At 36.7% G+C, this 22,768-nt stretch overlaps 1 protein-coding gene across 1 annotated transcript in view; it reads right to left on the bottom strand.

The window, feature by feature from the left end:
• The window catches only part of LOC134742763 (QRFP-like peptide receptor), a 49,400-nt gene that overhangs the window by 107 nt on the left and 26,525 nt on the right, over positions 1-22,768 (bottom strand). Inside the window, exons 2-3 of the mRNA XM_063675950.1 lie at positions 11,363-11,505; positions 170-396 (exon numbers count right to left, since the gene is read on the bottom strand). Of these exons, the coding sequence (XP_063532020.1) occupies positions 170-396; positions 11,363-11,505 (370 nt within the window). The remainder of the gene's footprint in view (positions 1-169; positions 397-11,362; positions 11,506-22,768) is intronic.

The raw sequence follows: 22,768 nt of genomic DNA, 5'->3' as shown, positions 1-22,768 counted from the left end.
AGTGAAAGATGATAGAGAAAAGAATAGAGAGAAGTTGGGAGAAGGCTGCACACACCTCAACTTAAGACCATCCAGAGTTCAGCCTATTGACTGTCGAATAAATGCTGATCCTTCTACTGCGGTTCTACATATTTATACCAACATGTTAGTCCTCTATTTTAATACTTACCGATCCATTCTTCGTCCTAGCAAGCATGGGCACCATTTCCCTTTCCACAGCAGCTACCGCCAGCAGCGGGGCGAATATGGCCAGAGATATCAGCCACAAGCAGGCGAGAAGACTGCAAGCTCCTCGTCTCGAGGGCATCCAGGGTTGGCGCAGCGACTGCGTGATGGCCAGGTACCGGTCCACGGACATGGCTGTGATTGTAAACACTGATGACGCTACTGCTACCCCTGCGAAATAAAAAAAAGTATTAGATCTGTGTTACGGATAGGGGCTTCTTGTATGGACAATTGAACTTATTAAAATATTTTGGCATTATTTGCCAGTGACTCGCCTACTCACAAAGTTTTTCCTCCATCTCCAATGAAAGTGCCTAACTGCCTGGCTACCTGCAGTACGGAAATATTTATGAAAGTACCTACCTAATTATCGAGCGTAAGGGCAGCGTCATAAATTCTTTCGACTTGGTAGCTAGCGAGGGCGTGACATTAATGTATGCAGTCTGTTTGTTAAGCAAACTTAGAATCGGAACGTTATTTCAGAAAATGTACTTTGCATACTTAATACGCATTATCGTCGTATTTATTACAAACAAGTACTTCTGAAATGTTGCGTTAAATGACAACAGTATCATCCCAGGGTGTAATTGGCACGAAAGTATTGGAAACATCTGTCGCAAGCCTGACTCGTTTAATGGGTTTCCTATTATTAGAACTAAACTGTGGGTCTTCTAATGATTCGTCTTGTCGCTACTATAATTTGACTCCTATATTTACTATTCTATCGTTTCTTTGGACATGTAACACGTCGAGACGATACATCTGTGGAACGACTTGTAGTGCAAGGAAGGTGAAAGCACAAGGCGCGGCAGGTCACCAATGCGTTGAGAAAAATGCACTCAATGGAGTGGTCCTTTGAGTGCATTTCTGACTGGGCCACGAATGTACACGAAGGGCTACAGTACGGAAAGAATGGCGACGGATAGTGAAGCTCCGGCCCTGATATGATGACCATGACCACTCTGGCAAGAGTGTGACGGCAAAGAAGAAGAAGATTTACTATTCGTAGTAAAAAGGCAACGATTTTTGGATAAAATCTAATCATGGTCAGATTTCAGCCCTTGAGGAAACGCAAGCAGATCCGTGAGTACTGACTTGTTCACGGATATAATAAGTAAATTCGCGTTGATTGACGGGATGGTCAGCTGGCGCATGCAAACGCATTGGACGAGCAATCCAAGGATGTGGATTCTAGTCCCACGTTGACCAGAGTTGATCATCGTTGATTTTTTCATTGTGATTGACATCTGTACACACAATTTATAGATATAATAAGTTTTCCACTCGGATCGTGACTGCAGCAGCGTCATTGCTTCAACGTTACTCTGCAGACCATTGGTATTTGACGTTTCCTGCAGCAATTTAAATTCAATTTCAATTATTTATTTAATTCGAAAGCAGACTGCAAAATTGCTTCACGGTATTGCTGTGGATTTGCATTGTTGTGGAAAATATCGAAATCAATGGCTGATGCCTGGAATATATTGATCCACCAGTTCAATACGATTTAAATTAAATCAGATCGTCGGTGGTACGGACTTTAGACAAGAAGGTATTTATTTATTTAAACTTTATTGCACAAAATATATAATGTACAAATGGCGGACTTAATGCCAAATGGCATTCTCTACCAGTCAACCAAAAATTCTCTACCAGTCGGCCAAACAGAGATACCTACAATTGGTGCAGAGAGAGAAATATATTGAGTGAAATAAAAAAATACCGGCCAAGTGCGAGTCGGACTCGCGCACGAAAGGTTCCGTACCATTACGCAAAAAACGGCAAAGAAATCACGTTTGTTTTATGGGAGCCCCACTTAAATATTTATTTTATTCTGTTTTTAGTATTTGTTGTTATAGCTGCAACAGAAATACATCGTCTGTGAAAATTTCAACTGTCTAGCTATCACGGTTCATGAGATACAGCCTGGTGACAGACGGACAGACAGACAGCGGAGTCTTAATAATAGGGTCCCGTTTTTACCCTAAGAAAGGGAAACGTAAGTACTAGTTTTGAAAACCTTATAATTTGACGCTAAAAATTTTACTGACTGGCAACCGAAGATCAGATTTAAAGTGGACTGGTCTGGCTGTACAGTCAAGGGCATAAATATAAATACAATCCCAGTTCCAAAAATATGTGTACGCTCTTACACCTTAGACAAAGTCGTGTTCACATTTTTTTTTTATATTTTTTTTAGTTTATATTTTATGTTTTGTTTTTCTCTAAACAATTTTAGTACTTCTGTTATTTGTATAGTTTTTATTAGTTTTTTTTTTCTTATGTAATTTAACATTTATATTTATGTAATTGTTTTTTGTAATTTTGGATTAATTTTATTGTTTGTTGACATGTAAAAGTGCCCCTGTGGCCTATTTGCTGAATAAATGTTTGATGTTTGAGCCATTTGTCTGGATCGATATTTGTGCCTTCGACTGTACTGTAGACCTGAAAATAACCGGCTAGCTTATCATGCAGACATTGGAAAGAACGTGATGCTTTGATAACTTTTATCGAAGCGCCGGCGCGGAATACTAATGATATTAATTTGTAACCTGAAAATGTGGTGTGAAGAACCGACAAAATGAAAACCAATGATTGTGAATTGTGATCTCAAGGCACGACGGTTTTTTTGGACTTGGACAGTTGAAAAAGTAAAAAATCTTACTTGATCGAAATCGTTTAATTAGATACTAGCTTTTGCCCGCGACTTCGTCTGCATGGAATCAGTAATCATTCAATTTCACCCTCCTTTTCATTCTCTTTAGGGATAATTTCACACATAAAGACAATTCTATGTCCTTCCCCGGGACTCAAAATATCTCCATGCCAAATTTTAACTAAATCGGTTAAGCGGTTTAAGCGTGAATAGGTAACACACAGACAGACAGACAGACTCGCATTTATAATATTATAAAGTATGGATTAGTATAGATTTAGGTAACCATTACTTACTATACTCTCACTAAAATAAAAAACGTAGGTGCCTAGGAACAGATAGAAATGTTGAATTTGGGCCTTCAACGGGAATAGATATGTACAAAAATTTGAAAGCTATCATATTTCATATAAAGACAGACACTTAATTCATTGAACTATTAAACCTTAACGCAATGACATAAGGTATATTTTTCCCAAATGTGCAGATCTTTGTGAACGCCTTTATTGCTTAGATATGTATGCGAAGAAATTATAACAGCATGCTAATATATTTATGGCATTACAGTAGTTATGATATAATTCATATTTGCACTGTGCATAATTTATTGAAATTTAGTCCTGCTCAGAAATATTTGAACACCTTGGCCGCTACGATATATCTGATGGCGACTGTATTCAACTTACATGCCATCGTGTGACCAATAAATATATAGGTATTATAGAAGAGATGGTCATGCGGAACACTTTAACTCGAATAAAATGAAAACTATTCAATTATACGGAAAAAAAATTATAACCACTATTCTGTGACTATATTTCCTACATCTAGGTACACATAAATAAATAAATAAATATTAGGGGACATCTGACACAGATCAACCTAGCCCCAAACTAAGCAAAGCTTGTACTATGGGTCCTAGGCGATGATATACATACTTATATAGATAAATACACACTTATATACATAGAAAACACCCATGACTCAGGAACAAATAAAAATTAATAACTATGAATCATCGTAATAAACGTAATTATCTCGAAACTCATATTTTAAAATTACATGAGTTACGGGTGACACGGCAGAGTTTTGAATATTACCCAAATCGATTTCCCGTCATTAAAAAAAGGTTGTGACTGCTCATTAAAAGTTTTGATTGGATAATATAAAATTCTACGTTTAATAAATAAACTTTGACGTTGTCAGCATGCGCGCGATACAGTTGAGTCTCTCGGGGCTCAATTCCCGTGGTGTAATTTTTGAGCTGTTTTTGACTGAATAGAACAAGTAAATTCAACTACCTCCCTTCTGGCCCTACGTATCACTTTCCAAATTGTACTCCGTCTCTTCTTGGCCTTACTCTCACGTAGCGAATGCAAACCGGTTTTTATTTGTATGAAATGTCGGTTAATAACCGGTTATAAACCGGTTTTACCATAAAATAAAAAACCGGTTTGCATTCCTTACTCTCATGGCCAGCATCCTGCTGATGCTTTCTTATATCATGAGTATCATGACCTTCTTTCCTATCTTATAAATAAATGTAATGTATTTTATTTTATTTTTATTTGTATGGTATATTGTTTGGTTTTGTGTTTTTTCTTTGCTAGAATTCTTTTGTTGAATCTGAAACACTTACTGACATGACATAAATTTATTAATTTCCGCTACCTAAAGGTTGTCTGGAAGAGATCGCTTTTTAGCGATAAGACTGCCTGTTGTTTATCCTCTTCTTTTATGTAAATATTATTTGTATTGTTTTCTGTAATGAATTGTGCAATAACGAGTATTTATATTGTATTGTACCAACTGAAACAGATTCCGTAATTGCAGTCCAGTGTTCCCTGCTGATATCTTGTTCCAATAGCATTTGAAGCCCGATCCGAGACAGGCTAAATTCACAGAATCCTCTAACTAACCTATAGCCGAACCACACTAGTTACGGATGCAGTACCTACATATAAGTATGTTTTACTTTAGTGATTTGTATATACTTGTTTATGTGAAATAAAGTGATACAATTAATTAGAACACTTACCAAAGTGTAGTAATAAAGCTTGCAAGCAAAATACACAAAAATAAACACAAACATTGTACCTGAATAAGTTGTTTTTGTTACTTTCGCTCCCCGGATAGCCTTGAGAGAGTTATACCATAGAGTAACTTATACTAAAGCGGTACTGTCATAGTAAATTTTGTAACCCCAGTAAATTCACTGCCATCTGTCGACACACTTTAAAACTAAAAATGAAGATTTATAAAAAAACGATAGAATGTATTTAAATATAGATAAATGATTTTTTTTATTTGCATTTATTATTTTTATGATTTTGACCCACGTTCTTTCACTGATATGCGTTAAAATGGTTAAATAACAAACGAAACCGTCAACGCCATCTATTCGACTGTAGGCCAAAACTAGTGGCGCCCTCTGAACGAGAATCAAATTTTCTTGATTTTCGAGGCACGTTTTTTCCTTAGACTGTATCTATCTATTACGGAGTTATATCTATCTTTGGTTATACTCGTAATGGCGGATAATTTCCCCTCCTTAACTGTTGCGGAAGGGATGTATTGAAGTTAAAACCAAACATGTATTTAACTCTAAATACGCCTTCTTTATAAATTAGAATTTACAAGAGCTCGGTTTCTTACCCTAACAACAATTATACATAATTGCCCGTCGAGTCGAGACTGACGGCGCTCCCCAAGTGACTCAATAAACCTATTGTTCTAGTCCAACACTCTGTAAACTTACACTTTGACATGACATTGAGACGCAAATTTATTTATTCAAGGTCACATAATAGATTTGAAAATTATATGATGTTTACATTGTTTACAAGGGTATCGTGTCAAAGAGATTTTTCACCTCAGCAGCTCGAACAAGCCTACTTTCGTCACTCCCTGGAGTGAGGAAAGTGCGACTTTCCTCACTCCAGGGAGTGAAACAATGTAGCTTTTTAATTTAGTGAAGGCCATGAACTACGTACGGCCCGGTCCGGTCCGGTCTCGTCTCGTATCGTATCGTATCGTATCTTATCGTATCGTACATATTATAATACTTTTTTTTTCTGTTTATTCTGTGTAATTCGAAATACATTTTAACCTTTAATAGATACAAGAGGTGAAAAATTATGTGTGCAACACGAGAGCAAAGTTATTTTACATCTCGTGTTTATGAGTCCCTCGCTACGCTCAAGATTCTACCTTAGAATCTTTCGCTTTCTCGGGACTCAAAATAAACACTCGCAAGAAAAACCAACTTTCCTCTCTTGTTGCAGAAATAACTATTGTTTTGCCTGTTTAAAAATGTACAGAAGGTGATAATGTTTATGAAGCTTACGTTACAACATGTACCATCATGAACGAAATCATTCTTTTTTATGGATATATGAAATACGGCAAGTAATGGCTTTTTAAAACGTTTTGAAATACCTAACATCCGTTTGTTTAATTTATTTACGAGAAAATTTAAAATTTTTATATTCGCATAGTTGGCAACGTTCAACATACGCGAAAGTGCCGTGTACAGTCGCCATCAGATATATCGGAGCGGCCAAGGCACTCACAAATATCTGAACACGCCTCTATTGTCAAGGCGTTAGAGTGCTTGTTCAGATATTTGTGAGCACCTTGGCCGCTCCGATATATCTGATGGCGACTGTAATCATGGATGTAAGTAAAGGGAGGTAGATATGGCACCCGGCGCTCGATCGTGAGCCATCAAATATAGGTTCCGGACCCTATATTGAGTAAGTCTTACGGCTGACGCCCATGTGTCAAGATTGTCACATATTTACTAAATCAAAATATCAAAAAAAAAAAAAAAAAATATTTTTATTCGGTAGCTTAAAAAACACAAATTACAATATCTGCGCTGGTGCCTCTTTTTAAGTGAGAAAACACTTGTGCTAAGAGAGCACCGCTCTTCCACGCGGTTAGTTAACAGTTATCTTAGAAGTATATAAAGTATATTTAACTACAATTTTTTTTTTGTTTAACATTAACAAAACAACTAAACATGATTTCAATGTAATTATACTACTATAGGGTACTTAATATAGAAAAGATGTGTGTGTGTGTGTGTGTGTGTGTGTGTGTGTGTGTGTGTGTTTGTTTGGGTCGGTCTGTACTAATGTTCGCTATACTTATTTTGAATTAAGTTTTCTAAATATTGCCTGCATTTTAGTTTTGTCAACTATGAACGTCACGCGTCTATTATTAATAAAAGGTCATTGCGTGTAATCGACAACGGGCAAACTACTGGACATTACACTTTTTAAGGGTGTTTTACCTATAAATACAACACATTTTTATGTAAATCATGCTGCCACGTAATAAATAGTATTTAATCTATTACATTTCATATAAAAAAATGTTGAAATATAGGAAAAATTTACAAAAATAGTGTGCTCACACTATAAATAGTTCCAATATTTTTTTATTTACTTAAAAATATTGCACCGCCTACAAGTTATCTGCTTTGCCCGAAGGTTGACTGGTAGAGAATGCCTTGTAGCATTAAGTCCGCCTTTTGTACATTTGTATTTTCTTTTGTGCAATAAAGATTAAATAAATAAATAAATATTAGTTACTTACGCTACCAGGAAAGTATCGCTATGAAAATATTTGGTGCAGATTTTTTTTCTTGGGATGTCCAGTATAGTGGACGTTATCGATTTAAGGGTAAAATACAATGTGGTACAGTTGCCATCAGATATATCGGAGCCGCCAAGGTTGAAAGCGAACCGACGTGCACGAATGAGGGTAGACGGTCTACACAACTTTGACACCCACCCGCTATCTTCAGTTACGTGAACAAGATGCATGTAACTGCGTCGAAATATCGGGAGCTCGAAAACAATACAAAAGGTAATCACGGTCAATATCCCGGTTAATATAAGTCCAGTAACAAGTTGTTAAATATTGAATCGGATTCTTGGTACTATCTTTAAGTATGATTTTAGGGTTCCGTACCCAAAGGGTAAAAATGGGACCGTATTACTAAGACTCCGCTGTCCGTCTGTCCATCTGTCCGTCTGTCTGTCACCAGGCCGTATCTCATGAACCGTGATAGCTAGACAGTTGAAGTTTTCACAGATGATGTATTTTTGTTGTCGCTATAACAACACCCGACCCGGACCCGGGTATGTCCTTAAACTACGTCCAAAAGAGAGGTATGGGCACTGTGAATGACATCTCGCTTTGTGTGGTAGGGCACAGGACAGCGGATGTCATTCCAGATCTAGAGCAGAGCCCAACTGGGGAAGTACCTCCACCTTACAGAAAACCGCAGCCAAATAACACTAGACCCTACTGTTGTGTTTCTGCCGGTAAGTAAGGTTGCCAGAGCTCAACGAGGGAGAAGAGTGTTAGGGTCGGCAACGCGCGTGTAATATCTCCGGTGTTGCATGCGTCCATAGGCTACGGTAACTGCTTACCATCAGGCGGGCCGTATGCTTGATTGCCACCGACGTGGTATAAAAAAATTACTAAAAAGTACGGAACCCTCGGTGCGCGAGTCCGACTCGCACTTGGCCGGTTTTTTGTTTTACTGTCAATCATAATAATATATTTGCACTGATTAAGGATGGGTGTTGACATTATTTTACATATTTTAACATATAGCATTTTTAGGTGACAATTTTCATGTTTATAAGGTTTGGCATTAATTATCTTGGTATTATTTTTAATTTATTATTAACGATTTTTATAAGTAAAGTGACATGTATATAATTTGTACTGAAATAGTTGTTATAAATTAAATCTAAATCTATAGGTATTTTATAAGCGCATGGTTTGCTAAAGCCTATTTTATTTTATGAGTTTCATAATATTCTTAGTGATAACATAATTTATTAATTAGCGTGACAATTACGACATGATCTCATTTGCCTAATTGCCTAATGTACCTAAGCCCGAATTATCTACTTAATCGCGTATAAGCGCGAAGTGTACTTAAGTATAATTTATAATTTTTCCTTGGACAAGGATGAATAAAATATTATTTAAAAAATTGAAATGTCCCTTTAAGGCCGTTCCATCGGTTTGCCGCTGTCTCTGTCACATTTCGCAAGAAAGAACGGGAAAGACAATGCGCGCCAAGTGTCCATTTTGATCGAATTTTGTCGATTTTTATTTATTTTAAAAACGTTACCGAAATTCGAAATTCGAAAGCTATGAAATTACTATTTAAGTTAAGATTGTTTTTTCTTCTTTTTTTGTTTATAGTATCACATAATAAATAACCAAGTAAAGTTGGATTGAAAGTCCGAGTTAGAGTTTACTTTGGGAATTAATTGTATCGAGCGAAGTATTATAATTCGTGTATCGGAAGCTATGATATTAAAGATAATATAGTCAAGAACTACATATATTTTTTTCACGTCTACGAATATCAACGCCTCTTAGAAAAACATGATAATATAAGGAGATTTTTCGCCTTAAATGTATTAAAAAAAGCTCATTCGCTGAAACATGTAACTTCCTAAATTATTCAACTAAAAATATCCGGTCATGCAAAAAGAATATTAAATTTTTCATTAAACCTATATTTAGATCAAAAGCTATGGGCAAAAATACAACTTTAATAATAAAATGAAACTAATTTTTGAATGTTGAGTTTCGGACCTAACTAATAATATTGCTTTTTTTACCATTATAAATTAATTCAGGTATAAATTTTACATTCTAAAATTATCTTGTGTAAATCCTATATACCACCTGTAGCTATATTGTATTATTATACATAATGCGATCGTAAGAATTATCTAGACATGGTTTGAGGCCGGGGGCAGCTTTGATAGTACAAGGATCGTCTCATTTCTCATTCACTCAAACTCTAGAGGTAAATTCAAGCTTACAAATTAATATACATTAGTCCTATGTTGCCTTCAAATAATACCAACTACAAAATATCTACATAGTTCGCGAAACTTTGTAACAGCGCGAATGTATAGTTTTATCCAGTTAGGTACGCATATTAGGTTAGGTTTCGTGATGCACACTTGATGATCTCTTCTTTTCTTGCTGTTGTTGTCTATACATGTTCGTACTTGTGTTGTGATCGTCACGAATAAATGTCTTTTATCTTTATCTTTATCATATTAACATCCTAAATTAAAATTCTAATTTATGGTAAATATAAATGAGCTTATGATGAGCCCCGTGAACCTAAAAACGGTAACCTCTTCCTAATGGTAGAATCGCCATCAGATATATCTGAGCGGTCAAGGGGCTCACAAATATCTGAACAGGCCTCTATTGTCAAGGCGTTAGAGGGCGTGTTCAGATATTGTGAACACCTTGGCCGTTCCGATATATCTGATGGCGACTGTACGTAGATTTAAGGTTCGATTCCATCACTCAAAGTGGACCTTTCCTTATCTATAATCGATTTTATTTTGTTGCAGCTAAAATTATTTGGTGAAGTTATGTAACTCTGCTCAATGTAACCATGGAGAGGTTAAACTAATTAATTTCTCCGTTCACAGTTTTGTTGACACACGAGTTTCTAAACGTTATTAATTTGTTCTCCGAATTACGTAGCTCCACCGTATTAAAACTCCGTGATTATATGACTAGGAAGATAAAGGTACGTTACACTAATATTATTAAAGTCTTCGGGGTACCTCAACGTATTAAAAGTGTTTCATAAGCCCGCTACTCATCTTAGTTCACGAAATATAATTTGCACCGTTTAGTCATAAAATGTATCTTTACGAAGACAAAAGAACAAAAAAGAAATTAGTCTTAGCAAAGCACTTGCCATCTGTATAATGCGAATAATCAGTTATACTTATGATACTTCGTGTTTCTGGGATATTATACATACAACAAGTAACAAAAGTTTCTATAACTAAGGAATTTTATCACCAAACAGTGATATAGAAGGCCTATAATGGTAACCATTGTGACTGCTTGTACTATAAAGGTTTTTAACAGTGTTTTGGTTCTATAAAATTAAAGAGCATTTAACTTCTATAATTTAGATCTTAGAAAGCTTATGGAACCATACAAAAGAATCTTTAAAGTGCTGCACTGTAATAGATATGCAAAAAGCGATTATGGTACTATTTAATATTATAGACGACTTTACTAACGCTTTATGTACATATTTTGCACTAATAATGCGTCAAAATAACTTTTATAGTACTAGGGTATTGTAGCAGTATCGTAAACACTATTAGAGGATCAATCTGTCCATTAAAAGGACTTTGTACGACCATTACGTAACGTTTTAGCTTTTTAAAAGCTATCTCAATATCGCTATAAGGCTAGAGTTCTGTAAAAATCATGAAAGTTTTTCTATAGTGCTATATAATATAGTCTCATAAAAGTTACCTGGTACGTTGCTAAATAATCCGTTAAAATATGGCTGCTGTTTTCTACCATGATAGCACATTAGCAGCATGGCTGGAGCCTATGTGAACCGGTGACTTTTTCCATTTTTTCTTTAATTTAATAATTCCTTACCTTGTAAAAAGTTGACAGTCTTGCACATGACCTCTCCGAAGTACCAGAGCAGCGTGACGGATTTGGCGATCTGTACAGGCATACAGAACAGCGTCACCAGCAGGTCTGCGACGGACAGGTTCACCAGGAAGATGTTCGTTACACTGTAACAAAATAAATATTGCTTTAATAATTTTAAAAACCAAACGCACTATGGCGGAAAGGGTTAAGGAGCATATCGCGTCTGTTAAAAAATGTCAAATAAATAATCCTGAGGTAGCTGAACATTTGCTACAGTCGGGATGAAACCACTGGATTGAGCTTCATAATCCCAGTCCTCTCCACGGAATGTCTACTACAGCAGGAAAGTACGTGAGGCAATTGAAATCAGAAAACATCGAAATTTCAATCAAAATGAGGGACAGGGGATTTCGTCTTCGTGGAATCCAGTGAATAGCAAATGTAAGGGGAAAAAACATCACATACCATCGGATGCCGTGAGTGTTGTGTGTAGGCAAAGTGACAACCCTATAGCGTACAAGTTAATAATCAAGATCAATTGCGGGTAGTTCGCAAAACCCGCGCAGCAAGTAGATGGTGGTACAATTCCTCGCCAGTCTGCCTGCCTGCTAGACACCAAAATTGGTGTGGGCCGCACGTACTTGTAGCAACGCGACGAAATCGGTTAAAGTTAAGCTATCGGTTAAAGGTGTGTTTTAGGTTAAAGGTGGGTCAGCCGCATTCGAGGGAAGCCAGTGCTGTCAAACTGGTTTCACTTGGCAGATATTCTGAACCATCAATTTATTAAAATGCAGCAATACATTAACTTCAATGTCTTCGGACTATAAAGGTGTGTTTTTATTTAATCCGATATTTAAGAAGTCCTACTAATAGTGTTGTGTTCCTGCCGGTGAGTAAGGTTGCCAGAGCTCGAGGGAGAGGAGTGTTAGGGTCGGCAACGCGCATGTAACTCCTCTGGAGTTGCAGGCGTACATAGGCTACGGAGACTGCTTAACATCAGGCGGGCCGTATGCTTGTTTGCCACCGACGTAGTATAAAAAATAAAAATAAAAAAAAGTAAATTACCTAAGCAACTTACAAACTAACAAGCCCTAAAACCTCTCGCGCCGAATGATAATCCCTAGGACAGTTCTTTCAACTTTTGGTTGGGCTTTATTTAATAAAAAGGTAATAGACGAAATGTGTTTTCACCGTATTTTTATTAGGTACTTACATACTGTAATATTTTCAAATAAATTAATGTGCTAAACTTTTATGTGACAGTTACTCCATATAAAAATGAACTTTCATTCATAGGGACCACATTCGATGCGAGAGTTATAATAAAGTACTTAAAAGCTTTTACCCGCAGGGGCTCCAAACAGATTATCAAATCTATATAATAATAATGAAAGTATTGCATGCTGTTGACGTATTTGAAATTATATAATTATTCAAATTTAATTATTCTATTCATTATTTTAATTGTACGTCTTATTCATGGAATAAAATTATGAAAACGGATTATATTGCGTATATTGGATTTATAATACATCCCAATACACGCGATATAATCCGTTTTATTTCATGAGTAACTATCGCAGAAACCGAAGACAATATTATGTACGTCTTATTATTAATTATATTCTTTCTAAATTACTGTAATTCGATTCAATATTTGGGTAATACTTATGGCTCCATCGATGAATGATGCATGTAACTGCGTCGAAATATCGGGAGCTCGAAAACAATACAAACGGTAATCACGGTTCATATCCCGGTCAATAAAAGTGTAGTGAAACTAACCGTGAATCATTCAAAACTGTCATATCAAATTATTAAACTACATCGGCCTCATGTGCTCGTGAGCCAGGCACAGTCGCACACGTGAGTTTCATTTGGCCCTCTTCCTTGTGGTAAGTTAGTTTAGACTTTTAAAGCCAATAACTGCTACCAACTTTTAGTTTGTTGTTGGGCATAGTATTGGAACCCCAAAACTGCCGGGAAACAGTGGCGTAGGCAGCCCGTACACGTGTGGTACATCAGATGAAAGCAGATTAAATATAAATTTAATTTAATTCATACACTGTGTTACAAAATATACTAAAGTTTATAAGGTACAAAGAAAATGAAAACTGTTAGGTAGTTATTTCGTTATTACGGCTAAAGCAAAAGTCGGACGTTAGCAATGCACTACAATATTAAAGAAGACTTGTCATACAATTTATCTGATCAAAAAGTGGAAATTATGCATTAAATAAAATAGAAGTATTCGGCAAAATTATTGCTTAATAGTAAAAAAATCCAATTTAGTCTTTTTCGCGTTATTAAATGTACGATGATTCATTAATACATGACTTTTTTCAAGATGCTATTGTCCATACGCTACGATTGCCGCTTGCCTTCCGGTTGCCGGCTAACAAACATTCTATAGCAAGGTTTAGACTAGTAAGAACTTGCGTGCAGTTTTCATTACATTGCAGTATCTGATCAAACTTTTGAATGCAGTTCACCTTAATAGCCGGCAATGTAACGTAAATTGCATGCAAGATGTTAGCCAACGTAGAAATACACGCCTGACACAAGCAAGCATATTTTTGTTGTTGGAAACTGAGAGCACTCTAAGTAACTTCTGTTGTGGTACATAAAGTTATGTTCATCGTCTAAAACTCACTTAGGTACCCCGACTTACAAACTTTCTGAAGCACTCAGGTTTACGACTAAATAAGGTTGTTTTTGAACTTATTAAATTACATTCAATAAAATATTACAAAGATTTTCCAGACTTACTGAACTTTGCTAAAAATTACTTCGACGACGAGTTCGAGTTCGAAATGTTCGAATCAAACACGCGTAGTGACACTGTGAGTGTAGTGCTTGGATACACTAAAGGGGCCCACTGAATATGAGTCCGCCGGACGATATCGGCCTGTCAGTTGTTCGGAACTGTCAAATTTTTGTTCTAAATGACAGGCCGATATCGTCCGGCGGGCTAATAGTCAGTGGGCCCCTTAACGAGTGTGAAAGCGAACGCAGCCAACGCGCACGAATGAGGGTAGACCGAGCGCGGTCTACACAACTTTGACACCCAGCCGATTGGACCGCGAGTCAGGCGCAAATTTCGTCAGTCATTGCCTCCCGGGCGAAAACTCGTATAGCGCTTAACGGCTATGTATGATGAACCCTCGTGAACGTCAGCTGCCGCTCCGTTGGTGAGTTGAGGAATGGCATCCACCGAAACGCGTAACACGGTGTTTCCACCGCGATACAACCGGCTGACGATTTGTTTTATTAACAATATCATCTACACTAATATCATCTGACAAAGTATCAAACGGTAGGCGATGACGCCGATGACTGAAAATAATTTTCTTTTTTACATGTTCATGTGACCAGCTGATGGTCTTTCCACAGCGATACAATCGGCTGACGATTTTGTTTATTCACAATAGCACCTAAACTCATCATCTGACAAAGTATCAAGCGGGACGGGAGGCGATGACAAATTTTTTTACAGACTTTATTTGCTCCCATTCCTCAACCCACCAACGGAGCGGCAGCTGACGTTCACGAGGGTTCATCATACATAGCCGTTAACCACTATACGAGTTTTCGCCCGGGAGGCGATTGGTCATGGAAATCTGTTCCTGGCCCACGGTCTATATCTTCAGTTGCCCGTGAACAAGATGCATGTAACTGTGTCGAAATATCGGGAGCTCGAAAACAATACAAAAGGTTATCACGGTCGATATAAGTCTAGTGAAACTAACCGTGAATCATTCTTCTCTTTCACTTTTTTTTGTACATATTTCACAATCACAATCACAATTTATTGCCAGAAAACATTGTTACCAATTTTTTTCACAGTGACTGACACTAGGCTGAGCCTGTCCTGCCGAGTACCACGAGTGTATTTGACAGACATACGGATACAGGAAGCGCGTATCTATAGGAACATTATAAATACTCATGCTAACATTTCTTAAAATATCTTCTGTTTCCAAAACAAATGCATTCACGCAATTTTTTGGTCATTACGAAACGATTTTTTTAATTATTAAGTTTTACAAACTTAAGAGCGATTTCATATTCATAGTCTTGTTTATGCACAAAATGCAAGTTGTTATTGTTAATTTCGATTTTTCCTTCGTTCACCAAATTTGACTTCATAGTTTTGACGCTACAGTTACTTTCGGCACAAACATACATAAGTTTTTAAAATGATAACTCATCCCATAGTCAGTAGAAAAACTATTTTATTATGGCAACTTTACCAAACATATGGAAAATCCGAAATATTTCCCAACTCCTGAACACAAATTCATATATAATGTCAGCATAATTCGTTTCTACAAAGAATTTGCAAAACATAAATTAAAATACTAATTTTGTCTCTGCAACGAGAAAATACTCGTACATAACAGGGTGTAGGATTCAGAATTTATGTAGGTACATAATTTACAGAGCAAACAAGCCAGGGTCTGCGGCTTAAGCTTTAAATGCATGATTTTTTATTTTTGGTTGGGAAAAATGTTTTAACAAATGTCTTTAGCTTTTTTCTGTTGTATCTGTGAGCTGTCCAATGCTTTGTATACATTTGGCAACAATATGCATTTAAGGGTTAAGGGGCCCACTGATTATCAGTCCGCCGGACGATATCAGTCTGTCAGTTAGAACAAAAATTTGACAGGCCGATATCGTACATTTTTTATACCTTAACCCTTGAATGCATGATTTAACTGTCCAATGCTTTATGATTGTTGTTGATTGATTTAAATGTTGATTTAAATGTTAACATTATGGATGGTATAGAAAGGATGCCAATCTCTTATGGCAGAATTGTTGCAAAAGTGACCGCTTTCAGTTTTAAATAATAGTTCCTAATCTCTCCGGTGGCGCTAGGTAGGCTCTGAGACCAAAGAGTATTGTAATTTAAAGAATACTCTATGACATGAACCACAGAGGTATAATAATGTAGAGATGAAATGGGGGAGGGGCAGCAGATAACCCGACCAAATTACGTAGGTTGTTTCTGGTATGTTGTCAGGAATGTTAAAACGTGTTTTTAATTTTGTCGCATTGCGTATGTTCTGTGCCTCACCACGGTCGCACGGGTGCACATCTATATAAAATATTAGGTGTATGGTCTAGGTACTTCAGTGTATGGTGGCGCCGCCTATTTACTGTTTCTTACGGTCACTTTTTGATACATAAAGATTCATTTCCTTACCTCTACCTTCCATAGTTAACATGTTGATACTGTCCAATGCTTTGTATACATTTGGCAACAATATGCATTTAAAGCTTTAAAAAGGTAGTTCAATGTGCAGTCAGCAGCAGAAGTAGCTAAGCGGGCCAGGCGTTCAAAATGATTTTGACGCGACTTTATTTGTTCTTATAGCGGCAACAGATATACATCATCTGTGAAAATTTCAACTGTCTAAGCTATTACGGTTCATGAGATACAGCCTGGTGACAGACAGACAGACAGACGGACAGACGGAGTCATAGTAATAGGGTCAAAGGCAATTTCCATAGGAGTAGTAATTTTATTCAATAACCGGTTAAAGTGACCGAACCATTTTTTATGTAGGTAGTATCACGTGCGGTTTTACTTAACAATAGACAAAGGATAAGCCGTTCGGGGCCAGCTACAAATCGAACGATTATACTAGACAAATTGGTTAGATTTATTGCCTGATTCGAACAATTCTTATGAGATGTCACAGCGATACGATACTGATCTGTCAGTGTCAAAAGTAACGTTCTTGGTTGAAAAAAATATCACTTTTGACACTGACAGATTAGTATCGTATCGCTGTGACATCTTATAAGCATTTTTCGAATCGGGCCGTTAGTCCCGCATCGAACTTTAATTAGGTAAGTACCTATCTGGCTCAACCTTACCTATTTTCATCTGTTGCCTGAGGGACAGGGCAGTAATGAAAGGATTACAGGCTATTACAGGTATTATGCTTAAGAGTCCCCGGCAAGCTCGGCCGAATTGCACCTTTTCATACAAACGGTAGTTCCGCTCTCATTTTAAAACTACGTGTTGGATTGTAATGAAACTTTGCACATACAATGACATGAGGTATAGCTAGGTCCGAAATTAGTTTATACAGCTCCAGTTTATAAAACAAACGAACTAGAGCAAAAACAAGTTTTGTATGAAAAATTTAAATTCGCTGTATTTTTTTAACTATGGTATCTGAAGCTACATAAACTAATTACAGACATAGATATACCTTATCCTATTGTAAGTGCAAAGTTTCAGAGCAATCTAGATAGTCGTTTTAAAATGAGAGCGGAACTACGTTTGCATGGAGAACCGAGCTGGCCGGAGACCCTTAAAACTCACTAAACCCGTAAAAGACCGGCAGAAATTTATTTATTATTTTCATTTTTTTTTTTTTTAATAACCTGTAGTATCCCACTGCTGGGCAAAGGCCTCTCCCTTAGATTTCCATGACTCCCGTTGTTGAGCTGTTTCCGGCCAGTTATTAGTGAAGGTGTCTAAGTCGTCCCGCCATCTCCGCCTGGGCCTGCCACGTCCGCGCTTCTTTTGCGGCATCCACTTGATGGCTATACTAGCCCTTTTTCATTAAGGTATCAAATTATTTTTGTTCGAAGATAAGTAGCTATAAGTAGGCTTTCTTATATTGGCTTATAGCATCAGCCGAAAATATTGAAGAAGCCTTTTAAATTATGAATAGAATAAAATAAAATAAATTATTTGCTAGAATACAGAATACAAAATGACAACAGAAAAGGTTTTACATGTAAGTATCGCAGACACGACATGCAAATAATTGACTTTTTGATAATTTTAACATAAAATAAAAGTACAATATAGAAAAAAATATGACAGAAAATTAAAAGTGTAAGTGGGTAAATTTCTGTTAAAAAAATTCCATCCACTGATAACAATTTGAATATTAAATAATAAAATGTCCAAGAATAAATAAAACTAACATCGATAAACAAGTTAGAGAACAAATCAAATTATTTTATTAAATATTTTGATTTGTTTTTTTTTTAAAGTAGTCACACTATTATATATAAATTAAAAACTGTAATAGATGTCATATATTAAAGAAAAAGTGACGAAGCCCTCCAGTGGTGAAGGCCGGATTCGAACCGGCGTCTTTAGCTATCGCGGCTAACGCCATGAACCCCTAGGCCACCCCGCCACGGCGGTGCCCGTCTGAATTTCTCGACTATATGCCATCTTAGTAAGACTAGGCGTCTTTGACCAGCTCTAAGGGCAAGCAGTGCGCGCTTGCACCTCCTAAACGAACTCCTTACGGATTTACGTTGTAGCGAAAGAGACTGGTGCTGCCATCTATGAACAAGTTTGAGAACAAATCAAATTATTTTATTAAATATTTTGATTTGTGTTTTTCTTTTTTTTCTTTAATATATGACATCTATTACAGTTTTTAACATCGATAAGTTAAATTAAAATATATAAAAAGTCGAATTACAAAATGGATGCCGTGTATAATTTATTTAAGGGTCATTAGGAAAATAATTTAATAATAAGATGTCAAGATATACACGGTGTTTCATGGCCCAATGAAAACCTAAAAACAGTTTGTTCAGAATCGATAGGAGAATCGATCGCGCTATGTTTTAATGGGGGTAATTTTTTTTTTACATGCCCATTCTACATGTTTGTAATGCAACAATATCAATAACTAGCATTTGGCACGTTATTTGACAATGAGCTTAACTGGCCATTGGTAAACCTTATCTCGTTCTCGCAGTAAGGTATGCAAATGGTCTGTTAACAGTATTTTCGATGGTAACTAGCAAGGTGATGTCACTAAAACGACGAAGCATCTTGTGTAGATATACCAGTCGAATAGAATTGTTAAGAAAACTAAAAAACTAATATTTTTTAAATATTTATTGGATTAAAGAATAAATACTCAAGATGAGTTCAAAATTTTAAAAAAACTGTTGGGGTGTCTCAGGTTTTCACTTTCAGTGGCTCAAGTAACACCGTGTATACTTAAAATATCATTCCATTTGCTTTAAAAAAAATTGTGCTCTAAAAACTCACACTATAAAAGCAATTTTCAGACAGCCATTTTCTAATCTTATTGCTAAATTGGTTACTATCGATTTGCTTTAGCTCATCAGGAAGACTGTTGAATATATACACATATTGTATGCATTTCTCTGGTATACAGTAGAATTGTAGTGGAGTGAAGGAGGCTGATATTATATGAATATATTATGATAGGCATTTTGTAATGTAACTAATGATGTGTTGCCTAAATAAACATTATTCTGCTCTGCTGCTGCTTGTATTGCGCTCTCAGATTTCCGGCAAATACATCAAATCTCTTTTTAAAAAGTTCAGGGTGTTTTTTCACAAATAGACATGATTTTTTGATGAACATGCAAGGCAAAGGCAAAACATTACATTTCTTAAACAGTGCTTTACAACTGTCCGTGATCCAAGCGTTGGCTATTGCACGAATGCACTTTTTCTGCCGAACGAACGCTTTTGATAGGCAGTTGTTGAGGCCTGTAAAGATACCGTGTTTTTAAGTTTTCTTAGAGCGTACACAGATAAAGGAAAAGTTTATAAAACAGCAGTGAGACCAGCTATGACGTATGGAGCGGAATGCTGACCCTTGAAGAAACAACAAACCGACAAGCTTCACGTTGCTGAAATGAGAATGCTGAGTTGGTCGTCAGGAGTTACACTTCTTGACAAGGTTCCTAACCGGTATATCCGTGGCAGCTTCAAAATAAGGCCTATACCTGAAAAGCTGGAAGAGACACGACTTCGCTGGTATGGTCATGTCATGAGGAGGCCTGCCGACCACATGACAAGAAAAGTGCTGTAACCGAGACCAGGGTATCGCGGGAGATCTGTTCGAGATTCGTCATAAAGAAAGACCTCAAAAACTCCAACACGGACGCAGGGACGACCCAGAAAAGACCACTCTGGAGACTAAGGATTAGGAGAGCCGACCCCAAATAGAGATGGGAATAAGGCCTGAAGAAAAAGAAGAGCGAACAGAAATCCGTCAAGTTTGGAACAAACAACTTCGATGTGTTGTTTCCTGCTTAGGTTTTTATCAGTAATCCTAAAAATTTCACATTAACTATCACATTTTTCTACTAAGATGTCTTTATATTTGATGTCAAGTTGGTCAGGATTGGTTTGTTATATAATATGAGATTGAGTATACACTGTTTTCGTTAGGTTGATATTGAGGTTGGTATGAGGAATGGCAATTTACTTTGTTTTTTCGGGAAGCGAAATTTTTAATGGTAATATATCAATACGTTTATAACAAACATATTGATTTATCTTTTTTATTGCGGAACGTAAGTACCACATATTACAATTTATAAAGCGAAATCCTCTTTGTAACTAACCAATATTTCTTGTCTACCTGTGTTATAATCACATTCCGCAAAAAGGGGTTTAATTTGTTCATATGGAACTGCTAGCTGTCTTGGACACAGGAGGTATAATGGGCTCTTTTTATTTATGGAATGGCAGACCTTTCTCACACGAGACAACCCAATAATAAATCGTTTTTACCTGCAACGCGGCCAAACAGCTCAATAGTTTTTTTTTTTTCAATATTTTCAATATTCAATAAATGACAGCTCACGCGACGCAACTTATTGAAAACTGGTTTTTATTCTGGCCTCGAGAGAGAATGCCATATAACTGATGTCATTCAGTTATCCTGCATTTCGTTCGTACTTGTCCGTACATGTATTGGCGCGGGCGACACGTACGATACTAAATAATCAAATGTCATTGATCTGATGTCAGAGTGTGTTCGAATTGGCCTGATTGCCATTTTATTAGCACTTGCCTGTGGCCTGTGCATTTCGCTGATTTGGCTTGTTCGTACATGTATTGGCGCAAACGAGACGCGTAGGCGAATAAAATGATATCATTGGGACTATAAAATGTAAGTTCGAAAGGGCCTCCAGGAGGAACAATTCGAGAAATAAATGCACGAACAAGTGAGAGCGAAAACAAACCAGCAATATTAGTAGCCAAGCTAAGCCCCATTAGTCTGTGGAAATGGCACTGACCTATTTTTACCAAATAAGAGCCACGGGCTCAGCTAGTTAAGAACAAATCATCTTACCAAATATTATCGCTGCGAAAGGATGATTGGATCCCTTGGGCCTATTTGGAGTTTCGAGATATTTATTACGGAATAAAACATTTGTTTCAATTGTAATGACTATACATACCTATAAACTGCAAGGTGGATAGTTTTGTAAAAATAGGTTTCCTACCATTAAACTATGTTAACAATATTAAAAAAAAAAAAACTTTCGGACTATTTAAACAGTTATAGTGAACTATAGTGATTTAGCGGTGATTCTATGTTTCGAGTCTAAAAATAACTCGGTTCGTTTTGACCAGACTACGCTAAAAAAACTTCCGAGTTTTAAAAAGTCCTAAGGCGAGTACTATATATTGAGTATTTTTTAAGTGCAACTCCAAAGAAGAGCCTCCGAATGAAGACTTTTTCAACAATTTTGTAGGTTTTATCTAAATATTAGTAGCAGTTAAGAAAATAAACGCTTTTGTATGGTGTACCTAACCCATGAATTTTACATGAAGACAATGCATTTTGATTTTTTTGTAAAAAAAATAGAGCTCTCAACTCTCAAGTCTATACAAAAGACGCGGTTCTTAACAAGATAAAAAAAAAATTTTTTACTCATTTATACGAGTGCAAGACACCGTCGAGTCTTACAGCCACCTAGCATCTCCCGAGCGTCGGCGGCTAGTCAAGTCCATGGCTGCTACTTGACGCAACGTTGGCGCAACCGCGCGGCGACGCCATTTTCCATAGCTGTGACTAGGCGTCGACGCTCAAAAGACACTAGTGTGGGATGACCATTAAAGAACTCGGGACGTATTAACTAACACTAAGTGCCAGTTGCGCTATCCGCACTTGACAGACTGATCAACGTCACCCGGCGCGCCGCGGCGGTTTACTATGAAACTTTCCATACAATAAATTTTTGCGAATTCTTTAACGATGATAAACATTTTGGTGAAACTGACCCTAACTCTACCGTACCATATAAAAAGCCCCACCCAATAAAATAGGACACATATTTTCATAAAAAAATTTAAGATTCAGATTTTGATTAATTTATTACAAGACAATATAATTGCAGTACAAATTAACTACATTTATTTTAATTTTTTATAAATATTATAGGACATTCTTACAGATTGACTAAGTTCCACGGTAAGCCCAAGGAGGCTTGTGTTATGGGTACTCAGATAACGATATAGATAATATATAAATACTTAAATACATAGAAAACACCCATGACTTAGGAACAAATAGCTATGCTCCTCACACAAATAAATGCCCTTAACGGGATTCGAACCCAGGACCATCGGCTTCATAG

The sequence above is a fragment of the Cydia strobilella genome, chromosome 7, assembly GCF_947568885.1.
Source record: "Cydia strobilella chromosome 7, ilCydStro3.1, whole genome shotgun sequence".
Taxonomy (NCBI): Eukaryota; Metazoa; Arthropoda; class Insecta; order Lepidoptera; family Tortricidae; genus Cydia; species Cydia strobilella.
The sequence above is the reverse complement of the archived record's forward strand: the minus strand, read 5'-3'. Positions and strand labels throughout refer to the sequence as shown.